This window comes from Mobula birostris, chromosome 2, assembly GCF_030028105.1.
Source record: "Mobula birostris isolate sMobBir1 chromosome 2, sMobBir1.hap1, whole genome shotgun sequence".
In the NCBI taxonomy this organism is placed as follows: domain Eukaryota; kingdom Metazoa; phylum Chordata; class Chondrichthyes; order Myliobatiformes; family Myliobatidae; genus Mobula; species Mobula birostris.
The window spans coordinates 27,889,567-27,909,989 of record NC_092371.1 but is presented as its reverse complement, the minus strand read 5'-3'; the positions used below and the strand labels follow the sequence as shown (position 1 = coordinate 27,909,989).

The window sequence follows — 20,423 nt, the reverse complement described above, 5'->3', positions numbered from 1 at the left end:
TGCACCTATTGTCTATCGATATATTCAGGAATGGATTACCTTTGCAATTAGTTATCTGCAGTGAAAGATGCATTAATTCCCTGAAGTACAGCTTGCAGAGTTGATTCATTAAGAACTCTTATCTTTACAATCTCCAAATTCGAAGATAAAATAAATCAATTATTTCTATACAAGATGAAGCTATCAGCGTTAAAATGATTTTGGAGTAGAAAGGAAAATCAGAGTCCTTTAATCTCAGGAATTACCTGCCATCCTAGATCACGGAAGCTGACGTAGAGCTCATGTTTCATGCAGGCTTGTTGCTGCTCACTGCTACTGTTCTCTGGTAACAATAAAAAATAGAAGACATTCATCAATGGATATAATTATGAAGTCTGTCTGGATTATTTTCCCAGTGTTCTTGTGTTAGGTAATTGGCAGACAGGTTTGGTATCTGTCAAGTCTGAAAGATTAATTCCTTTCTTAATGAGATGACAAAGTAAGAGAGCTATGCAGACGGAAATATTTTGTTTATCTATAATAACTAATTAGAATTGCATTTATCTGAAAGTCTGTATATTCTTGAATCTCCCATATTGGGCTATCTAAATCAGCTATAAATTAAATCAAACTAAACTTTTTTTATAGTAACTATATTAAATTAACATTTTTTTTTCAATAATATCTTTGGTTCCCTGTTCTTGATAAAAATACATAATTACTGAGGGTTATCTTGTTCTCTTTGCAATGATATTTGTACATTTAGTGGTCTCCATCAAATCCTTCTCTTAGAGATGGGGCTGGCTTCACTTAAACACCACATCAAATGTGAAATCTATTTGATTAATTTTGGAAAAGCCTCAAATCGTAACTACTATTTCTGTGACAAAAACTAAAATGGACTATATTGAAGAGTGCTATAGAAAATCAGAACTTTGGTTTCGTCTTGAGACGACGAAACCCAAATAAGCTACATCATATTGGTGTCGGCAGTCTCGCCACCACCTGAAAATATTACGTTGACCCCTCTTGGTCTAATGTCAATCCTTTCACCTAGTAATTTAGATCTTCCTTGAAGTATCTGTCAAGTTACATTTTCACTGGCTATGCTACGGCCATTATGTAAATGATGGCTTAGTGGTACATTCACTTGAGGCTGTTAGTGTTTTTTACATTGTTTGTAGCCTCCCAATATACAAGAAGAAATGATGTAAATTCAAAATAATGGTGTCAATCTTTCAGGATTTTAATCATGCTTGAGACCAAAGTTATGGTACTTATTTCATATTCAGCTCTATTATGAATCCTCTTGAACCATTTTTTTTAACTTAACTTTCTTTTAGGTCAATGTCTGCTTTTTTCTGTGCATTTCTGTGAAACAATCTTAAACGTCTGTTTCACAGAGAAGCACTGTTTAAGTGTGTTGTTTTTGGAAAAAAAAGCTCTGGATATATTGACTTCTGGTAGAAGCAACAGAGTAGAAGCTGCATTACTGAGTGTATAATTTGTACTTTACAATGATATTATGGTAGCTCTCTGAATAACCAAAGAATGCCTTGCCTTCTGGCTGTTTCTGTTTGTTGATAGATCAGCCGGGGTATCAGCCGTAGGTGCATATCAATACATGGCAGGGAATATCTTGAAGGTAAATCCAGATGAGAGAACCCATGCCATACTAAGACAGCATGGACTTGTATCGGCTTATGATCGAATGGAGAGTCATGTTGCCCCTCAGGGTGTAGAAAACGTTGGAGGTCAGGTCTTGTGTGAAGATTAGGATTTCAGCAGGGTGAGGCTGTAAGGTGCAAACCTGGTTTTATATAATTTGTAATTACAGCATTTGTTGCCTCTGGGCTTGTATTCACAAGTATTCAGAAGAATGAGTGCTGGCCTGATTGAAACCTATTGACTGGTGAAAGGCCTTGATGTGGAGTGGATGTTTCCTATGGTGGTGAGTCTAAAACCAGAGGTCACAGCCTCAGAATAGAGGGGTGTCCTTTTAGAACGGAGATAAGGAGGAATTTCTTTAGCCAGAGAGTGGTGAATCTGTGAAATTCTTTGCCATAGGCAGCTGTGGCGGCCAAGCTTTTATGTATATTTAAGGAAAAGGTTGATGGATTTGGCATGATGGGATACGGGGGGAGGGTGTGGGAGGGGGAAGGTAGGAGATTAGGGCTGAGAGGAAAAATGGATCAGCCATGATGAAATGTCAGAGTAGCCATGATAGGCCAAATGGCCTAATTGGCTCCTATATCTTACGGTCTTGTGGTAATTGACCAATGCATAAACTAAGTCTCAAACAAATAAACATCAAAGGGAAACATAGTATAGATTCCAGTCATTTGCAAAGATCATGATCAGATCTCTCTGTCAACACCTGAATGTCTAGTCTGAAACAGCCTGCCTTTCCGTGTGCAGTCTCCAAAACATTGGTAACTCTTATGCTAACTTGGAATGATTTAGACAAGTTTTTCAAATTTTCCATTTTTGTCTCTTTAGAGTATCTTGACTGAATTTTCATGGCATTGTCTTATTAATGAAGATGCCAAAAGAAATTTTTTTTCACAGCACAAGTTTCATATCAACTTGTTGGCAAGGCACTTAGCTTTCTAGACCTTTGATACTGGAGTTCACAGATTATTTTTGTCTTCAGGTATATGATTTGTGAATGGCATTACTATAATACTTTTTCAACAAACTGAATTAGATATATGAACATGGTATTTGTGTACCTGTTAAGCTAGTTGCTCTTAGAGATTCTTGACTCTTGGAAGACTTAGAGCGATTCTGGTTCTTCTGCTTGCCTCCTGCTGATCGGGCATTTCGGATGTGGATTTCAGTGGCTTTGAAAAAGACCACCATAAAAGGTTGTTTATTCTGAGGCCCAAATCTTCCAATGAGACCTGCTGCCTTGGGATTGACACTCAGTCCTTTAAGAAAGATTACACAAAAATGAATTTATTCTGTTGCGTCACCACATATTCCTATTTGGGGTGTTTGCATTCTGTTTTCCCATCAGGGCACTACAGCAGACGATTTCCCAAGTCTAACAAGAATACAAATCAGTTGAAAGTAGGTCCTCCCTCATCTAAGACCCAATAGGAATTATGAACTGAAACTCTCTTTGAAACATATCAAATGGAGATGGATTAGAATGGTACCTGAAAAGAAACAAACAGGCTCTGAAGAACAGAGAACATCAAAGGGAGATTTGACGGAGGTGCTTGCAACCGTGATGGGTTTGGATGGAGTTAGAAGAAAGAAGTGTTTTAGATGGCTGTACAGGCAAAAGAATCAATAAAAAATGCAACAGAATGTTCCTAATTGAATAGAGGACATTCAATGAAGATCATTGAATTATAATCGGAAATGAGTTGGAGGAAAAACAAAGTCATGTATCCAGGAAGAGAGTGGAGAAAGGGGCTAACTAGGTTACTCTTCAGCAAAGCTGGCACAGACTTAGAGGGTTAATTGGATTCCTTTTGTGCTGTACTATGACTCAATTCATTTTTTTTGTAGGGCTGATTAGAATGTATCTCTTTAATAGTCTTTTTAAGAATGATACTTTGGAGGCCTAGAAACTTGTCTGCATGTAAAAACATAACCTACTGACCCAGTGCAAGTATATGCTAGAGTTACTGCTATGCAAGTGGAGATTGGGGATCTGACGCCGCTCATTCAGTTTTCCTTTTCCAATTAAACCTTGTCCCCAAATGAGAAGCCAGCTGTGGTGATGTTCGAATCTTACCAGTTGTTGTTTGCACAAAGAGTTGAAGGCCCAGGTTGTTTTTTGGATTCACCACCCATTGATTACTGGTGACTGTTATATCGAATACCAGCCATCCTTCCTCTGCAGCCCAAATCGTTCTAGAATCCAGGGGAAACAAGGCAGACTCACTGAAAGAAAATAAGGAGAGGTTAACCAAATTCCTAATAACCTGCAGTAAAAAGGGTTATCTCTGTTGATGCTTAATTCCAGATTTCTCCTGATATGTGCATATTCTTTATAAATATTAGGCAATAAAGCTGCTTATTTCTAACCCGCAGTTTCAGGCATCAAACAACTGATTAAAATCACAAATGATTGTGCAAATTTATAGCTGGCTGAATGTCACCTATTGTATTGCTATCAGGTGTGACACACGAAGCGGATGCGATATTGTGAGTATATGGAAATAACTGAAGATCCCAGTCATGTTGACGACAGTCTATCCCTGTCTGCTGCAGCTCACTGCTTTCAGTGTGGTGTATATATTACATTGCACCCAGCTCTGTTGAAACTTTCAGAGTAGTTCAGGTATAATATATAAAATCTAAAATGGAAACAAAACATAAGTATAATGAGTACATCACGCATGAATTTGTTCAGGCAGTATTGCAATCAAAGACCAAGTTTGGACAAGCAGGCAGACCCCATGGTGAGCTTTTGCACAAGACTATCCCTGGAGCAAGAACTGTGCCACATGTGAGCCAGCGTTACAGTGTATATTTTCCAGAAGTTTTTGAAAATGTTTCGTGATGCATTGCAAATATATAACTAAATAAAACAAAACAGATATCACTCTTGACAAGAATGACTGTAATTATTCTTGTTACATTCTATAAACAAGATGGGGGGAATGTTCTAATGGTTGACATGAAGTTGTACAAATGTGCTTTCCCTGGGAGATTTCACAACACATTCAAAAGTCAAGGATTGATGTGATACAAGCAGCAAGAGAACGAAGTTGAAGACACTGAATCTGACTGCCATAGACAAACCACAGATTATTAGGACTGTTAAGAGAAAACCTTGGGGAAATAGAAGAGGTCCATCAAAACACAAAACAGCTGTCCTTGATCAGATACATAGAGTATAAGATCCCAGTGCTGTCACTCTGCCAGTTTCCTGGCTTTAGCTGTGATCTATCTAGTCCACATTGCTGCCTGTTCATTGGTGAAACAATGCAATTGGAAATATGGCCTTTTGGGTCAGAGCTACATGAGTTCCAGAGGCAAAGGGACCAACAGAATGGTGACATTTGCAGTTTTTGACTTGATTGGCTACATAAATATGGTCTGGAATGCTTAGTTGCTTTGGTCTTGAGTTTTTGTCAGCCAGAGACTGAAAATACAATAGATTTGGGGTAAAGAAACGATGGCCAATTATTGTTTTCTCTGAATAGTTTTTTTAAAACTATAATATGTTTTTCATAAGCAGTCCAGCAATTATTGCCCAGTTTGAATACTGAATGATTGCAATGCTTATGTTAATTCACTCACAAAGTGTTAGTCATTTAACGGAATTTGAACCAGTGACAATTAAGTTCTACTTCTGGGTCAGGATGCTGTGCAACTTAGATGCTGAGTTGCTAGATGTAGAGTTTCTGTGTGCATGCTAGTTATCTAGCAAGGGAGTGAAGACATTGTTGAAGAAATCTGGACTGCTCAATCATACATTTGATAGATGTGTATTAGTGGTGGCAGAGGGAGGAAATGTTCAAAGTGTGCACTGGGTATCAATAAAGTGGTATATTTGTTCCAGATGGTGCTAATTTCATTTTACTTGAACCATTAAATGACGGCAAGCTTTGACATAGAACCCTTTCTTGTCAGAGTTGATAAGTGCCTGGCACTTGTGTGGCACGAATGATTCTCGCTTCCCATTTAAAATTTTCTTCAGGTATTGTTTACAGTAGTGGACTTTTTCACTGTCTGATCAGTGACAGATTAGCACAGGCTCCTTCTTGTTATGTAATCAGATGATCTGTGTACTAAATAAGCCTCCATGGAAAAGAGTAAAGAGTCAACATTCCAGACCGAGACCCTTCGTCAACTCGAAATGCTGACTGTTTACTCTTTTCCATAGATGCTGCCTGGCCTGCTGAGTTCCTCCAGCATTTTGTGTGTGTTGCTTTGGATTTCCAGCATCTGCAGATTTTCCTGTGTTTGTGCCCTGAATAAAATGGGATTGTAGAGCCCAGTTTCAATGTTTCATCTGTGTCCAGAGCCTGAGCACCTGATACTCAGTAAGTACATGATATATAAATACAGTTGATTCTGGTTCAGCCGCTTTTTTGGAACAACTCTTAGAGAAGAAAAACTAATTGAGAAAATAGCCAGGATATCCTTCATTTATTTGGGATACTATGTCCCTTAATTGGGACAGGAGACTGTTGCCAGACTGTTTCTAACTAGTGTCAATCGTGTGCATTTGTGTGGCTGTTAGACACTAAACTGTGCTTCAGAGTGAACAGTTTTTAATTAGAATCAAGAGTTTTTAATTAGCGTCAGTTGCTTGTTTTTGTGTTTTGAAAAGCAGTGATTTTTGTCACTGATAGTTGGCAAGAAATAAACAGTAAGACAATTCAGAACTGTTTAACTCACGGCAGTTTCAAGCATTTAGGCTTGGAGATGCGAGAAATGGCTGGGAGTGAAAATGAAAAGGTTTCACTACTTCAACAAGTGAGGAACTACAAAGAAATTGAAGGTATCGACAATCACCTTGAATGTTACAATGAAAATGAAGATTTGGAGGATGCAATCATTGAAATCATTGTATGAAGGCTGTCCATTATCTCAGACACTAGGCGCCTGCACTGATTTTGTTCAATTACAGTCAATCAAAAGAACACAGCAGTGTACACTGGATGAATTCCTCTGTCAATAGCTATTAGGACTAATACCAAGTTTTATAGTACTGTAGTAGTGTTGATCGTGTTCTAATTTGTTCTGTATTTCATTTAATACATAATTTACTTCTCAGTTAAAATTAGTGAGTCTTTTTTATATGATTTAAGCTATTTCCAAGAAACTTCGGCTAATTTATTTATTTATTGTTTACTCATTTATTGAAATACAGCATGGTATAAGCCCTAATGGCCACTCAAGCTGCACCCTCCAGCAACTCCCGATTTCAACCCTAGCTTAATCATGGGACAATTAACCTACTAACTGGTACGTCTTTGGACTGTGGGAGAAAATCAGAGTTCCCGGAGAAAACCCCGGCATTCCATGGGGAGTACATACAGACTCCTTACAGAAGGTGTTGGAATTGAACTCTGAACTCTGACATCCCCAAAGGTAATTGCTGTAGCTGCTTAATTAGGACAAAATGCACCAGTCCTATTGTGCCACAATTAACTAGACCTTTCCAACCTCTTTGTTATATAATTACAAATACATATATTGATCTTTCTCATCAGCAAAGGATGCTCAAATCTCCCACAGGAAAAGGCAGATACCACTGGAAATGACCATCTGTGTGTATAAACATCATCTGTGCAATTAAATTTCAGTTTCTGAACCTGACTCAGGTCACACACCTAGTCCACACTGGTCTTTTGAGTACCAATGAAGCACATTTCTGCTCCTAGCCCTCATAAGTAGCTGAATTTGTGGATGAAAGTCATCCATGGGTAAACGAATAGGTTCCATTTCACAGTGACCATGAGTCGATTTTGTTCTTAAATCAGAAAATACATAAAAAAACTCAATGTGATAACCATGTAACAGTATTTCAAAGAATGGCATCAAAAACAAACAAGGTGATAAGAAACACAAACATGAGGAAATCTGCGGGTGCTGGAATTTCAAGCAACACATATAAAAATTGCTGGTGAACGCAGCAGGCCAGGCAGCATCTCTAGGAAGAGGTACAGTTGATGTTTCGGGCCAAGATCCTTCGTCAGGACTAACTGAAAGAAGAGATAGTAAGAACAGTTACTAAGGGGGGGGGGGGGAGAGAGAGAGAGAGAGAGAGAGAGAGAGAGAGAGAGAGAGAACTGATTCTGTCATTTGTAGCATAATCATTGTATGATGAAAGATGGGACTGTTCTAAGTGTGAAACGTGTGGTGTAATTCAGGAGTTATGATATTTCAAGATGCACTCAGTGAACACGTGGGCATGTGGCCAAGTGGTTAAGGCATTAGACTAGCGACCTGAAGGTCGTGAGTTTGAGCCCCAGCCGAGGGAACATGTTGTGTCCTTGAGCAAGGCACTTAATCACACATTGCTCTGCACTGGTGCCAAGCTGTATGGGTCCTACTGCCCTTCCCTTGGACAACATTAGTCTCATGGAGAGGGGAGACTTGCAGCATGGGCAACTGCTGGCCTTCCATTCAACCTTGCCCAGGCCTGCGTCCTGGAGAGTGAAGACGGAGGCCTTAAGCTTAGTGAACTTGACTACATATGAGCTGCCATCAAATTTCATTTGGAAGTGCCTTCATGCCTTCTGGACTGGAGTTCTGGCGCTGATTTCTGTTTTTATGTTTCACGTTAGCTTTTATATTGATATCTTGAGAGTCTTTAGCTTGTGTAGAAACTGGAAGTTACTTTGCTTTATGCATCAAAGTCTCCAGTGCCATTTCAGAAAATGATAAAATGTTCTCTTTGTCATGTCATTCTATCATTGCTTGTCTCTCACTCAGCTTCAATTGCAGAATGTCTACCAGCATCTATTGAAACCAAATGCTGGCTACAGCTACTGCTACGGCCTTAAGAAATGTGGACCTCTGCTGAAGCAACAGGTCAGGGATTGATGCAGTTAACTGAATGCAGAATTGTTACATTAATGAATCAGAGGCACTGGTGTTGAACAAGTATGAATTAATGCTGCATCCCTGTTTTAGGACACTATCCATTGTAGCACAAAGACCTCAGTAAATTATAAATCAATAATTCCTGATCAATATTCTGATATCTAAATTACAGATGTATGCCAGTATCTTTTTACCCCATTACTTACCATGCAGCGACCAGGGCTTTGGCACTGAATCTGGTGCCGTGGCCAGCAGTGTATCTAAGGTATGGCAGGTATGGCACATGCTCTGGGCATCACTTGAAGGGGGTGCCACTGAGTAGTTTCTATTAAAGTCAGACAAGCCATCCTCGGATAGTGAAAAAAGAATTTTCTTCAGATGTATGTCTGCCTTTGATTATCATGGGTGAGAAACACTAGGGTGGCCTTATTTCAGAGCATTGTGTAAGATGACCATGAAACGTTTCTTCATGAAGAAGGAGGAAAGTGGAACTGAAGGACGGAAGAGATGGAAGTTGGAGGCAGAGGAAGCCAAGACTTCAAGCAAGTTCTTCATGCACTTCTTTGAAAAGCCCGGAACAAGTAGTTCGATTCGTTCCATGGAATCTCCTGCACCTGCTACAAGTTTGTTAGAATCCGAAGGTGGATCAAGTACAAATGCATCACAAGCCGAGGAGGAAGTCAAGTCAGATAAATCCGAGTATGATGAGATTAAGAGTGAGGCGGCCACAGAGAACGTGGACATGACAGGGGGGAGGACAATGGTGGTGATGTTGAGTTCATTGACGAGATTTTACCTGACGAGATTGAATCTGACGACAGTGAACCTAATGAACTGGATGGTGTCAAAGAGTCTCGAACTGTCATACCAGAAGTGATTGAACAGCATGACATTGGACTTCTGAAGTTCGACAAGGATACTGGAAAAGCAATTCCGCCTGACGCGTTGAGAACAGAAATAATAAAGCTAGGTTCGAAGTATTTCCAGAACAGTGAGGGGACTTTCTTACCAACAAATAACCACTCAATGAACAAAACTTGGTTCGGGAGGAAATTGGGAAATGGTCATTGAGAAATGGTTGTGGTGAGGAAGTGACTCACTCATGGCTGGTCTATTCCCCTTCTAAAAAGTCTGCATTTTGTATCTGTTGTCTTCTCTATTCCTGGTCAGACCATCAATTCTCATTGGAGCAGGAAAGTGGATTCAACCAGTGGAAAGCACCTGAAAGGATCAGTGTTCATGAAAATGCCAAGAATCATCCGGAATGCTTCACACAGTGGAAAGCAGTGGAGAGAAATTCAGCTGGAAACAGAGGAGTTATTGACACAGTATTTCAGTTACAGATTGAGAAGGAAAAGCAGAAGTAGCATGTTATCTTGATGAGAATCCTTCACTGCATAAAATTCTTTGCGACTCAGAACCTGGCTTTGTGAGGACGCAGGGAGTCACTTCAGCTAGACGATGACTCCAATGTGTGAAATTTCCTTGGCTTACTGAAACTACTGGCCATCTTTGACCCTGTCATAAAAGAACACCTCACTCATTTGGAAAGTCATCCTGGATCCACATCTTATGTCCAGAACGAATTCATCCACACGATGGCATCCACTTTTCGCCAGATATTACTGAGAAGCATTCATAAAGCCAAGTGCTATGGTCTCATGTTTGACTGGACTCCTGATCAGGCACACCGTGAGCAGATGTCAGAAGTAGTGAGGTATGTGGAAGCTGATTTTGAGAGGAAAACAGTCCGTGTTGGAGAGTCCTTCCTTGGTTTTATCCAGATAAGCCAGAAGGATGCTGAGAGCTTGGTTGAAGACATCTTGAAACAGCTAGAGAAGGACGAAATGGAGCTAAAAGATTGTCAGTCACAGTGCTTTGACAACGCTGCTGTGATGGCTGGACACAGAAGTGGTGTTCATCAAAGAATAAGTGAGAAAAACAACCTGGCAGTGTTTGTGAATGCGACAATCACTCACTCAACTTGATGGGTGTACATGCAGCCAAGCAGGATACAATGATGGTCATGTTTTTTGGAACTATTGAAGCTCTCTACGTGTGTTTTTCTCGTTCAACACAGCGTTGGGAAAAACTCAAAAATGCCGTGCCTGTGGTTGTTAAGTCGGAGTCCGAAACCAGGTGGAGTGCAAGGACAGAAGCAGCGAAGCCCGTCAACAAGTACCTTGAGGAGATACTTCAAGTTCTCCAGGACATGACAGACAATGAAAACGAGACCAGTGAAACAAGAAGTGACGCAAGGCAGCTGTACAACCACATGTTGAGTTACGATTTTCTGATTTTGCTAGGATTTTGGAACAAAGTACTCATTCACATTGACTGTATTCAAAAGAGGCTGCAGGATCCTAGCATGAACTTCCACGATGCTGCCCTGGATATGAAAGCCATCCGAGATCATTCTTATGATGAAAGAGAAGTGTTAGTCAGTGAGTCACTCGAAGAAGGAGTTGGTCTCTGTTAAGAATGGAATATTGAAGTTGAAAGACTTCAGAGATGAAAGAAACGAATGGCTGATGAGAACTCGAGAGACTCTGGGTTAACAGCTAAGGAGGAAATGGAAAGAGTCATGAAGGGAACACTCGACCGTCTTCACAGAGAAATGGATGAAAAGTTCACTCGTTTGCACGACACTGATGCCAAGATTGGGTTCCTTCTCGATATTGAGGGACTGTGTTACGGCACCAACAGTAACGACCTAAAGAAGAAGTGCAAAAATTTGGGCGAATTGTACAGCTCTGATGTTGATGGACAGCAGCTATATGAAGAGATTTTGGATTGCAGAATGTTGCTATCAAGGCGGGTCAACATGAAAATATCAAGACCTGAAGAGCTTCCTGAATTTATTGTTCAGTATGGAGATGAGAGCATCTTCCCCAATCTTCGCATTGCTATTCAGATGATGCTAACCATTGCAGTTTCCATCGCCAGCTGTGAGAGATCATTCAGCAAGTTAAAGCTAATACTTTTGTATTTGAGAGCCTCCATGGGTCAAGGCAGACTCTGTGATCTTGCTCTGCTGAGTGTAGAAAGAGAAGAAACTGAAAAAACTGACTTTGATCACATCATAGACCAATTTGCATCAGTTCAGTGAAAGCAAGGAAGGTGCAGTTGTAATTTCCATGTAGTGTCATAATTTGTTAATTAAAAGATTAATGAGCTTGACTTGTATTTTTGAGCTGATATTATGGTCAAGTTATCTAAACAATGGGTGTCAGATGTTTGGACAGGGACACAATTTCAGTGCTTGCCATAGGCGCTATTTTCCGTCGATACGCCCCTGGCTGTGGCTCAGAAGAGCAGAGAAATGAAGAGGACTGATAGGAGATTCCATAGTCGGGGGAATAGAGACAAAATTAGGGGCACAATAGAGACACCCAGATGGTATATTGTCTCTCAGGTGCAAGGGTCGGGGTTGTCTCAAGCCGGCTCCACTGTGTTGTAAAAGGGGAGAGTGGACAGATCTTAGGAGGATAATGGCGCCTAACGGCGACCCCTTTGCTTACATCTTTGAAACCAGCTCTATTTCTATCTTTAATATCTCTATTTTTCCCTTTCAGGGTTCTTTTGAAGACCCTGACCTGGAGTTACATGCTGACTTCAGTTCTTTGTGGGAATGGGACCTGCTCGCAGGGTCTCACGACTGGCTGCTATTCAATATAACAAGGATGTGGCCTAGGAGACTAGCGTGCCTTCAGTGTTTCGGGATTTTGTGGCTCTGGAGGCGGGCAGACTTGAGGTCGATGCCTCCGCAGGAAACTGGTGTGTCGTGGGAGTACACGGAAGATCAATAGCAACAAGCTGGCTGTTGGCTGTGTGCCCAGAGACCCGAGTTCTTTGGGCACAGAGCTTGGAAAAAGTGATGCAACAGACTTTTAACATCGTAAATCAGCGAGTTGTTTGTTATGTCTCCCCTCTCACTGTGAAACGGGAACATCTCTTTTTCCCTTATTAGGGAGAGAGCCTGTGCTGTGTCAAATTACAGGTGAATGAGTAGTCTTTGGGGTACTGCAAGTCTGTGTCTTTATCACTAAGCACGCCTTTCCTTACCCCCCTTTCTGCTTTCTGCAGGGATCTCTCCCTACGTGACTCCCTTGTCCTTTCGTTTCCCCCCCCCCCCCCCATCCCTTCCCACCGACCTCCCTCCCGGCACTTATCCTTGTAAGCAGAACAAGTGCTACACATGCCCTTACACTTCCTCCCTTACCACCATTCAGGGCCCCAGACAGTCCTTCCAGGTGAGGCGACACTTCACCTGTGAGTCTGCTGGGGTGATATACTGCATCCGGTGCTCCCAGTGCGGCCTTCTATATGTTGGCGAGACCCAATGCAGACCGTTTCGCTGAACACCTACGCTCTGTCCGCCAGAGAAAGCAGGATCTCTCAGTGGCCGCACATTTTAATTCCATGTCCCATTCCCTCTCCAATATGTCCATCCATGGCTTCCTCTACTGTAAAGATGAAGCCACACTCAGGCTGGAGGAACAGCACCTTATATTCCGTCTGGGTAGCCTCCAACCTGATGGCATGAACATCAACTTCTCTAACTTCCACTAATGCCCCCCCTCCCCATCGTACCCCATCTGTTACTTACTTTTATACACACATTCTTTCTCTCACTCTCCTTTTTCTCCCTCTGTCCCTCTGAATATACCCCTTGCGCATCCTCTGGGTTCCGCTCCCCCCCTTGTCTTTCTTCCCAGACCTCCTGTCCCATGATCCTCTCGTATCCCTTTTGCCAATCATCTGTCCAGCTCTTGGCTCCATCCCACCCCCTCCTGTCTTCTCCTATCATTCTGGATCTCCCCCTTCCCCTCCCACTTCCAAATCTCTTACTATCTCTTCTTTCAGTTAGTCCTGACTCGACCCGAAACATTGCCTGTACATCTTCCTATAGATGCTGCCTGGCCTGCTGCATCCACCAACATTTTGTGTATGTCTTTATTAATGGTTTGCTGCATGCTAGAGTGCTTGGTGGGGGGGGGGGGCGCCAGTACTTTTTTTGCTGATGGGGGAGGGGGGATCTTTGCTTTGCTGCTGCTTGTGCGTGGGAGGGGGGAGTTGGGGGGGCTTTGGAGTTCTAACTTTTAACTGTCATTCATTCTTTGGGGCACTCCTCTGTTTTCGTGGATGTTTGCAAAGAAAAAGAATTTCAGGATGTATATTGTATATATTTCTCTTGACATTAAACATACCTTTGAATCTTTGAAACAGATTAGGAGAATGGTCACAGAAATGGCAAATGGAATACAGTGTAAGGAAATGTTAGATCATGCACTTTGGTAGAAGAAATGAAAGTGTTGACTATTTTCTAAGTGGAGAGAAAATACAAAAATCTAAGGTGCAAAGGGACTTGGGAGTCCTTGTGCAGGATTTCCTAAAGGTTAATCTGCAGGTTAAGTCTGTAGTGAAGAAGGCAAATGCAATGTTAGCATTCATTTCAAGAACACTAGAATATAAAAGCAAGGATGTAAGGTTGAGACTTTGTAAAGCACTGATGAGGTCTCCTCTTGGAGTATAGTGAGCAGTTTTGGGCCCCTTAGAAATGTTATGCTGAAACTGGGGAGGGTTCAAAGGAGTTTCATGAAAATGATTCCAGGATTGAACGGCTTGGCATATGAAGAGTGTTTGAATGCTCTAAGCCTGTATTCACTGGAATTCAGAATTGAATTGAATTGAAACCCATCAAATGGTCATAGGCCTTGATAGAGTGGATGTGGAGAGAAATGTTTCTTTTGGTGGGAGAGTCTAAGACCAGAGGACACAACCTCAGAATAGAGGGGTGTCCCTTTAAAATGGTGATGAGGGGGAATTTCTTCAGCCAGAGGGTGGGGATTCTGTGGAATTCATTGCCACAGGCAGCTGTGGAGGCCAAGTCATTTGGTATATTTAAGGCAGAGGTTGATAGATTCTTAATTAGTCAGGGCAGAAGGGATACAGGGAGAAGGCAGGAAATTGGGGCTAAGAGGAAAATTGGATCAGCTGTGAAAAAATCATGAGCAGACTTGATGGGCCAAAAGGACTAATTCTGTTCCTATGTCTTATGGTCTTATGGACATGTTCCTGTTTTACATCAAGTATCTCAGATATACCCAGTGGATGCCGTGTTGATTAGATCTTGAAACCATTCTTTATTACTATAGATCAATTTCAAAACTTAAGAAAAAGCTTTTTATACCCTTTGAAGATAAACTACAAATGTAGCCATGCAGTGGTTGCTTAGTAGAATTTGTTCATTTAAAGTTAATGAAAAGCATTCCCAAAGTGCCAGCACAGTGCATTTATCCCCATTTTAATAATAATTATATATCTTTAAAGCATAAGCGTATGGAAATGCTTTTTGAGTAAAACAAAGTGTTGTTCATTTTCGTGGCTATAGGAAAGCTTTCTGCCAAATCTTCAGTATTTAACGTCAGTTTGAAACGTAATTGAGGTGAAGCATTATTAAAACAATATGGCAAATACCATAACAGTATTTGCCATAATCACTGTCATCTGTATCTGTTTTTTATTTAAAGAATTAAAGAAATCAACTCCAACATAATTCAAACCTTGACTATACAGTTTGAAGGCTGCCTAATTTATATTACAAGCAATAAAATCAAGGAGGATCAAGAGTTACTTGTTCCGTCAACACTCATCTTATCCCAATCCAGATGTTTGTGTCTCACCATGCAGACTGTCAACCATGGCTTTGAGATTCCCTGGCACCTGAGCTAACGGGATTCCATTGTCTCTCCAGGAGTTTGTGCACACAATTTCCTTTGGGACTTGAGTCTCAATCTCACATTCCTCATTAATTTCATCTCATTTCAGTCCAGTTCAGAGGGGCAGTCTTTCTGACCAAGAGCTGAAATAAAGCAGTCTGCCGCCAGTGCCGAGGAGACGTACGGGAGTTTGATAGGATGGCTGGCAGGGTTTTCTTGCGACAACAACCTTGCACCCAATGTCAGCAAGACTGAGGAATTGACTGTGGCCTTCAGGAAGGGGAAGTCAGGACAGCACACACCACTCTTCATTGAGATGTCAGTGGGGGAGAGGGTGAGCAGCTTCAAGTTCCTGGGCATCGACATTTCAGAGGATCCATCCCGGATTTAAGATATTGGAGCAATCACTGAGAAGGCAAGCCAGCAGCTATACTTCCTTAGGAGTGTGAGGAGATCTGGTATGCTACCAAAGACCCTGGAATAAAGGGAAGGAGGTGGGGAATCGGAGGTCACGTGCAGGTTGTGAGGGTGGGAGACAACAGAAGGTGAGAGGGAAAACAGAGGGAAGTGGTTACCAGAAGTTAGAGAAATTAGTTTTCATGGCATCAGGTTGGGGCCTACCAAGACAGAATATGAGGTGTTGGTCTCCAACCTGCATTTGGTCTCACTGTAGCAGTAAGGGAGGCCGTGAACAGGCATGGCGGTGTGGGAATGGGAAGTGGAACTGAAATGGGTGGTCGCTGGGAGATCCTGGCTGTTGCACCGGATGGAGCGAAAGAGCTTGACGAAGCGGTCCCCTAATCTGCGACAGGTCCCAGATGTGTAGAGGAGGCTGTAATAACGACACTGACAGACTCAAGGGTGAAGTGCTGCCTCACCTGGGATGACTTGGAGGAATCCTTAAAAATAGAATCAGTGTCAGCCCATAAGATGTTGTAAAGATACAGTGTGAGACAGTTCAATTTGAGTGGCAGGAATAAGGAATAGCAACAGTGCTAATAACTGTGGATGGCTTAACATGAAAGCATTCAAAACATACAGCCATCTCAAAATCTCTAACTTTGAATTAACCATGGAAACTCACTGAAGTTAAGCAAAATAACAGAAAAGGCAGTTAATCTGATCAACCATTCTAGCTGGCCACCCCACCCCCTCTATCTATTATCTATGCCGCTGTATTGCACAGTGAACACTTCACACCACTTTTTATAATGCTGTTTACATTGTAAATAGATGGGGGCACTTATTTATTTATGCACATTCCATATCCGTACTTTAACCTCCAAGTTTATTTTAAAAATTTTGATTGTTTTTTGTTGCATGGCACACCTAATACATGTAGATATGCGTGGTGAGTAAAGTTAGATATTAAAAGAAAATAACAGCACTAAAGATTCCCAAATATCCAGGATCCATTCCAGTGTTTACAGGAAAAAAGGTGATAGTACTGAAGGATAATATTCCTGAATTATAATGTTGCAAAGCTCTACTGATATGAGAACCATTCATTCAGATTGAGGAAATGTTCTTGTCACTTTATAGTTTAAGAAACACGAGAGGGAAAACAAGAAATTATGGACAATTTACCTAAAGACCTGTGAGTCTGCAATTAAAGATAAAAGCTGTGAAATTGAATAGTATATTTCCATATTCTTGTTTGAATTTCAGTAGTTTAGGCTTAAATCACAAGAATGTAATTCATTCTTTGCAAATCACAGAGTTCTCACAATTCAAGAAACTGCTTTCAAGCTGTTTGAGATGAACTTCGTTAACTGCATGCCTCTGTCACTTCCATAGTGGATACATTGGGCATACTACTCAAATACATGACCAACATCCCTAAGGACCACTAGGAAGGGAAGAGGCCAGAGTCCCTATCTCCAGAGGGAGAAACCATACTGTATCATGCTCTGAACCTCAGCCTCTAAGGAATAATGCAGCTAATCACAGAATCATAGAAATCTACAGCACATTACAGGCCCTTCGGCCCACAATTTTGTGCCAAACATGTACCTTACTCTAGAATTTGCCTGGATCTACCTTACCGCACAGCCCTCTATTTTTCTAATGGTTAAAAATTTCTACGTCCCCGTTAATCAATTTCCATGAGCCACTGCAGCCACACAGGTCCTTGGACAACGTTGCTGCAGAGGTGAAGATCACGGTTGCCTGGAACTTGCTTGTGTCTGGCTCTGTCCAGACGGCCGCGGTGCCTGATTTACGGTACGTATTGCAACCTAACTGCAGCATTTGAACTTTTCTCCACTTGGTCCCCCTTTTCCAGAGCATAGACCTGAGGCACAGAAGGGACTGATGTGAGGATTACATGTTCAGGGAATCAAAGAGTGCACTCTTTTGAAATCCTATTTTTAGGTCCATTCTCCTCTCCTGCCAGTTGCTTCTCCTTCTGCTGTCACCTTCTTTTCCACCCATGACCTCGCAGTTTCTCATTTCGTCCCCCTCCCCCACCCACCTACCTTCCCTCCCCTCACCTGGCTTCATCTATCAGCTTCCAGCTTATACTCTTTCACCTCCCCCTACCTTCTTATTGTAAGTTCTTCCTTCCCTTTCCAGTCCTAATGAAGGGTCACGGCCCGAAGCAATGACTGTTTATTCCCTTCCACAGATGCTGCCTGACCTGCTGAGTTCTTGCAGCATTTTTGCCTGTGTTACTCTCTATTTTTAAGTACTTTTTAATTTCTTAAAGTTTAAAGATTTTATATTTGTTTTTAATTTTTATATGGCCTTAACTTGTTGTAATTGCCTCCTAGACATTTAAGAAGATATAAAGACCCATAGGAGCATTGTGGCCGACTCTACCTCAAGCAATGCCTCAGCTAGACCTCCCAGACCCATACAAAACTTAAATAACTGGAGGAAATACCGCACTAAAGAACAAAACCAGCCTCCGTTCTTCCCATTCCGCATCAAAAGGAGTTTTACGTTGAAGTTTATTACGACAACGGAATCCTCAGCCCCGTTTTTGTTGTGATAATCCTTTGCAGTGATGTAGGCCGAAGGCTGCTGCAGGTACTTTTACAGCCTTTATTCTATCATCCTATTATGGGTGGGGAGATGGTGGAAGCAAGTTAGATTGGCCTTGATTAAAGTCTCCAAATTTTGTACTGGGTGGCATTATGTTTTCATTTTATGTGACAATGCCTGAAAATAAAATGTTAGTATTATTAAGTAATAAGGAAGTTCAGACTGATGATAAAAGCACTGTTTCATTGAAATCCAACTAAACCACTTAACTGCACCAGTAAATGCTGAACTCACCAATAATCCTGCAAATAGAAACTGAATTAAGGTTACCTGAGCTTTCACTATCCCATGCCTGACTTGCTTTTCTCCCAAAGGAGACTAAGGTAACATTGAAGGTCCACTGTCCTATATATTTACAGCAGTGTAATTACAATGGAATACGTACAGCCTAATCACTCAGGCTGGAAGAAACAAGCAGTGATCTGAGCGTTCGCTGGAAAATGCCACTGAATAACAGCAGGCCGTGGGTTCAGCCTCTGTGATGGGCCTTCGCCTCTTATCAGTTGCCTAGCGCAGAGAAAGGTGATGCATATGTTTCATAATGTTATAACTATTGGCCACTTGGAAAGATTACGGGGAGACGGTGGGCGAATGGGGCTGAGAGGGAAAATAAATCAGCCATGATCAAGTGGCAGAGCAGATGCAATGGGCCAAATAGCCTCATCTGCTCCGATGTCTCATGGTCTTTATGAAATTCTGCTCAAAAAATATCCAGCTTTTCCTGCTGTTAAATGCTTTTAAAAATCTCCCACACTTCTGGACACAAACCACTATCAAACAAAGTTCAAGAACACTGGGCCAAACTGGGATCGAGCTGTCCTTTATACACAGATACAGTATGCTCGTTGTTTCAGCAAAGTTGAAGGTAGGAGCTGGACTGTTTCATTACAGCTTTAAAAATACCTCACCAGGAGTATTGTGTGTAGTTCTCATTGGCACACTGTGAGAAGAGTGTGATTGCATTGGCAAGAGAGCAGAGGAGATTTTCCAAGGTTTACAGTTATAAGGAGAGAGTCAGTAGTCTGGGTTTGCTTTCCTTGGAGATATAAAACTGACAGGGGTGGATAGAATAGATAATAAAAATAATTTTCTCATAGTAAAGCATATGTTTAATGTGGGGCATAAGATTTAAAGGGGATTGGGGAGGGGAATTTTTACACAGATGGTGGAATATGCTGCCTGCAGTGGTGGTGGAAACAGCTACTCGCATGACTTTTAAGAAACATCTCTACAGTGCTTGAATGGCCAAGGCGTTGAAAATTGTGGGCCCATAGCAGATAAATTGGGTTATAATAGATACATTTGGGTGGGTAGGGGGGAAATGTCCTCTTTTTGTGCTGTATGGTTCTATCCTCTATGACGCATGGTGACAAATTTTACACTCTATCTAGATCAAAGAGCTGGAAGGTAGCAGAGGGGAGCAGCGAGAGAGGTGCTGTGGTCGTGAGTCTGCATGAGCGCATGGTCAAAGAGCCATTCCATCCACTTCGGAACTGAACGTCCCATGTTGATAGCATGTCTGTGATTTCAGGAAGTAACTTTTAAAAGGGTCACCACAGTGCGGCTAGAACATTTTCAGCTCTGTGAAAGAATTGGCAAGGAATGAATGTGTGCTACAGTGATGGAAGTGGGTGGCGGAGCTCCCTGAGGAATCACAGGCTTCTAAGGAGTGGTGCACATTTGTGTTGGCCTTTTGTACCTGTGACATTCCTGTAATTGTTCTGTTGTGTGTGCGTGTGTTGGCGCTATGGGTTAGTCATTGCAATCAGAGTTTGGGCTAGTCTACCTGAGCTTCATTTGGTAGGTAGGGGAGTGGTGAGTTGAAGTGGAGGTAGAAGCTGGGAGGCGATGGACGTTGGAAGGTGGAGCATGGATTAAAGGGAGGGTGTGACGAGGGCAGATGGGAGCCAGAAGGAGGGGGTGGGGGTGGGGGAAGGACCAATGGCAGGAGCGTGTGGGAGATGGGCAGGTAGAGTGAGTGGAGGAGAGGAAAGAAACTGTGATGAGGGCTAGGGTAAGTGTAGGAGGAATGGGGTCAATCAGGAGGAGAGAGAAAAGGAAAAGAGGGGGAACAGATCACTGGAAACTGGAGGTCAGTATTCATGCCGTTGAGTTGTAGACTACCGACGTGGAATCTAAGGTGCTGTTTGGGAGTGG

General features: G+C 41.9%; 1 protein-coding gene across 1 annotated transcript in view; it reads right to left on the bottom strand.

Annotated features, from left to right (window-relative positions):
• bmp7b (bone morphogenetic protein 7b) overlaps nucleotides 1-20,423 on the bottom strand; it is a 148,891-nt gene that overhangs the window by 23,656 nt on the left and 104,812 nt on the right. The window contains exons 3-5 of the mRNA XM_072239080.1: nucleotides 3,728-3,876; nucleotides 2,712-2,909; nucleotides 246-322 (exon numbers count right to left, since the gene is read on the bottom strand). Of these exons, the coding sequence (XP_072095181.1) occupies nucleotides 246-322; nucleotides 2,712-2,909; nucleotides 3,728-3,876 (424 nt within the window). The remainder of the gene's footprint in view (nucleotides 1-245; nucleotides 323-2,711; nucleotides 2,910-3,727; nucleotides 3,877-20,423) is intronic.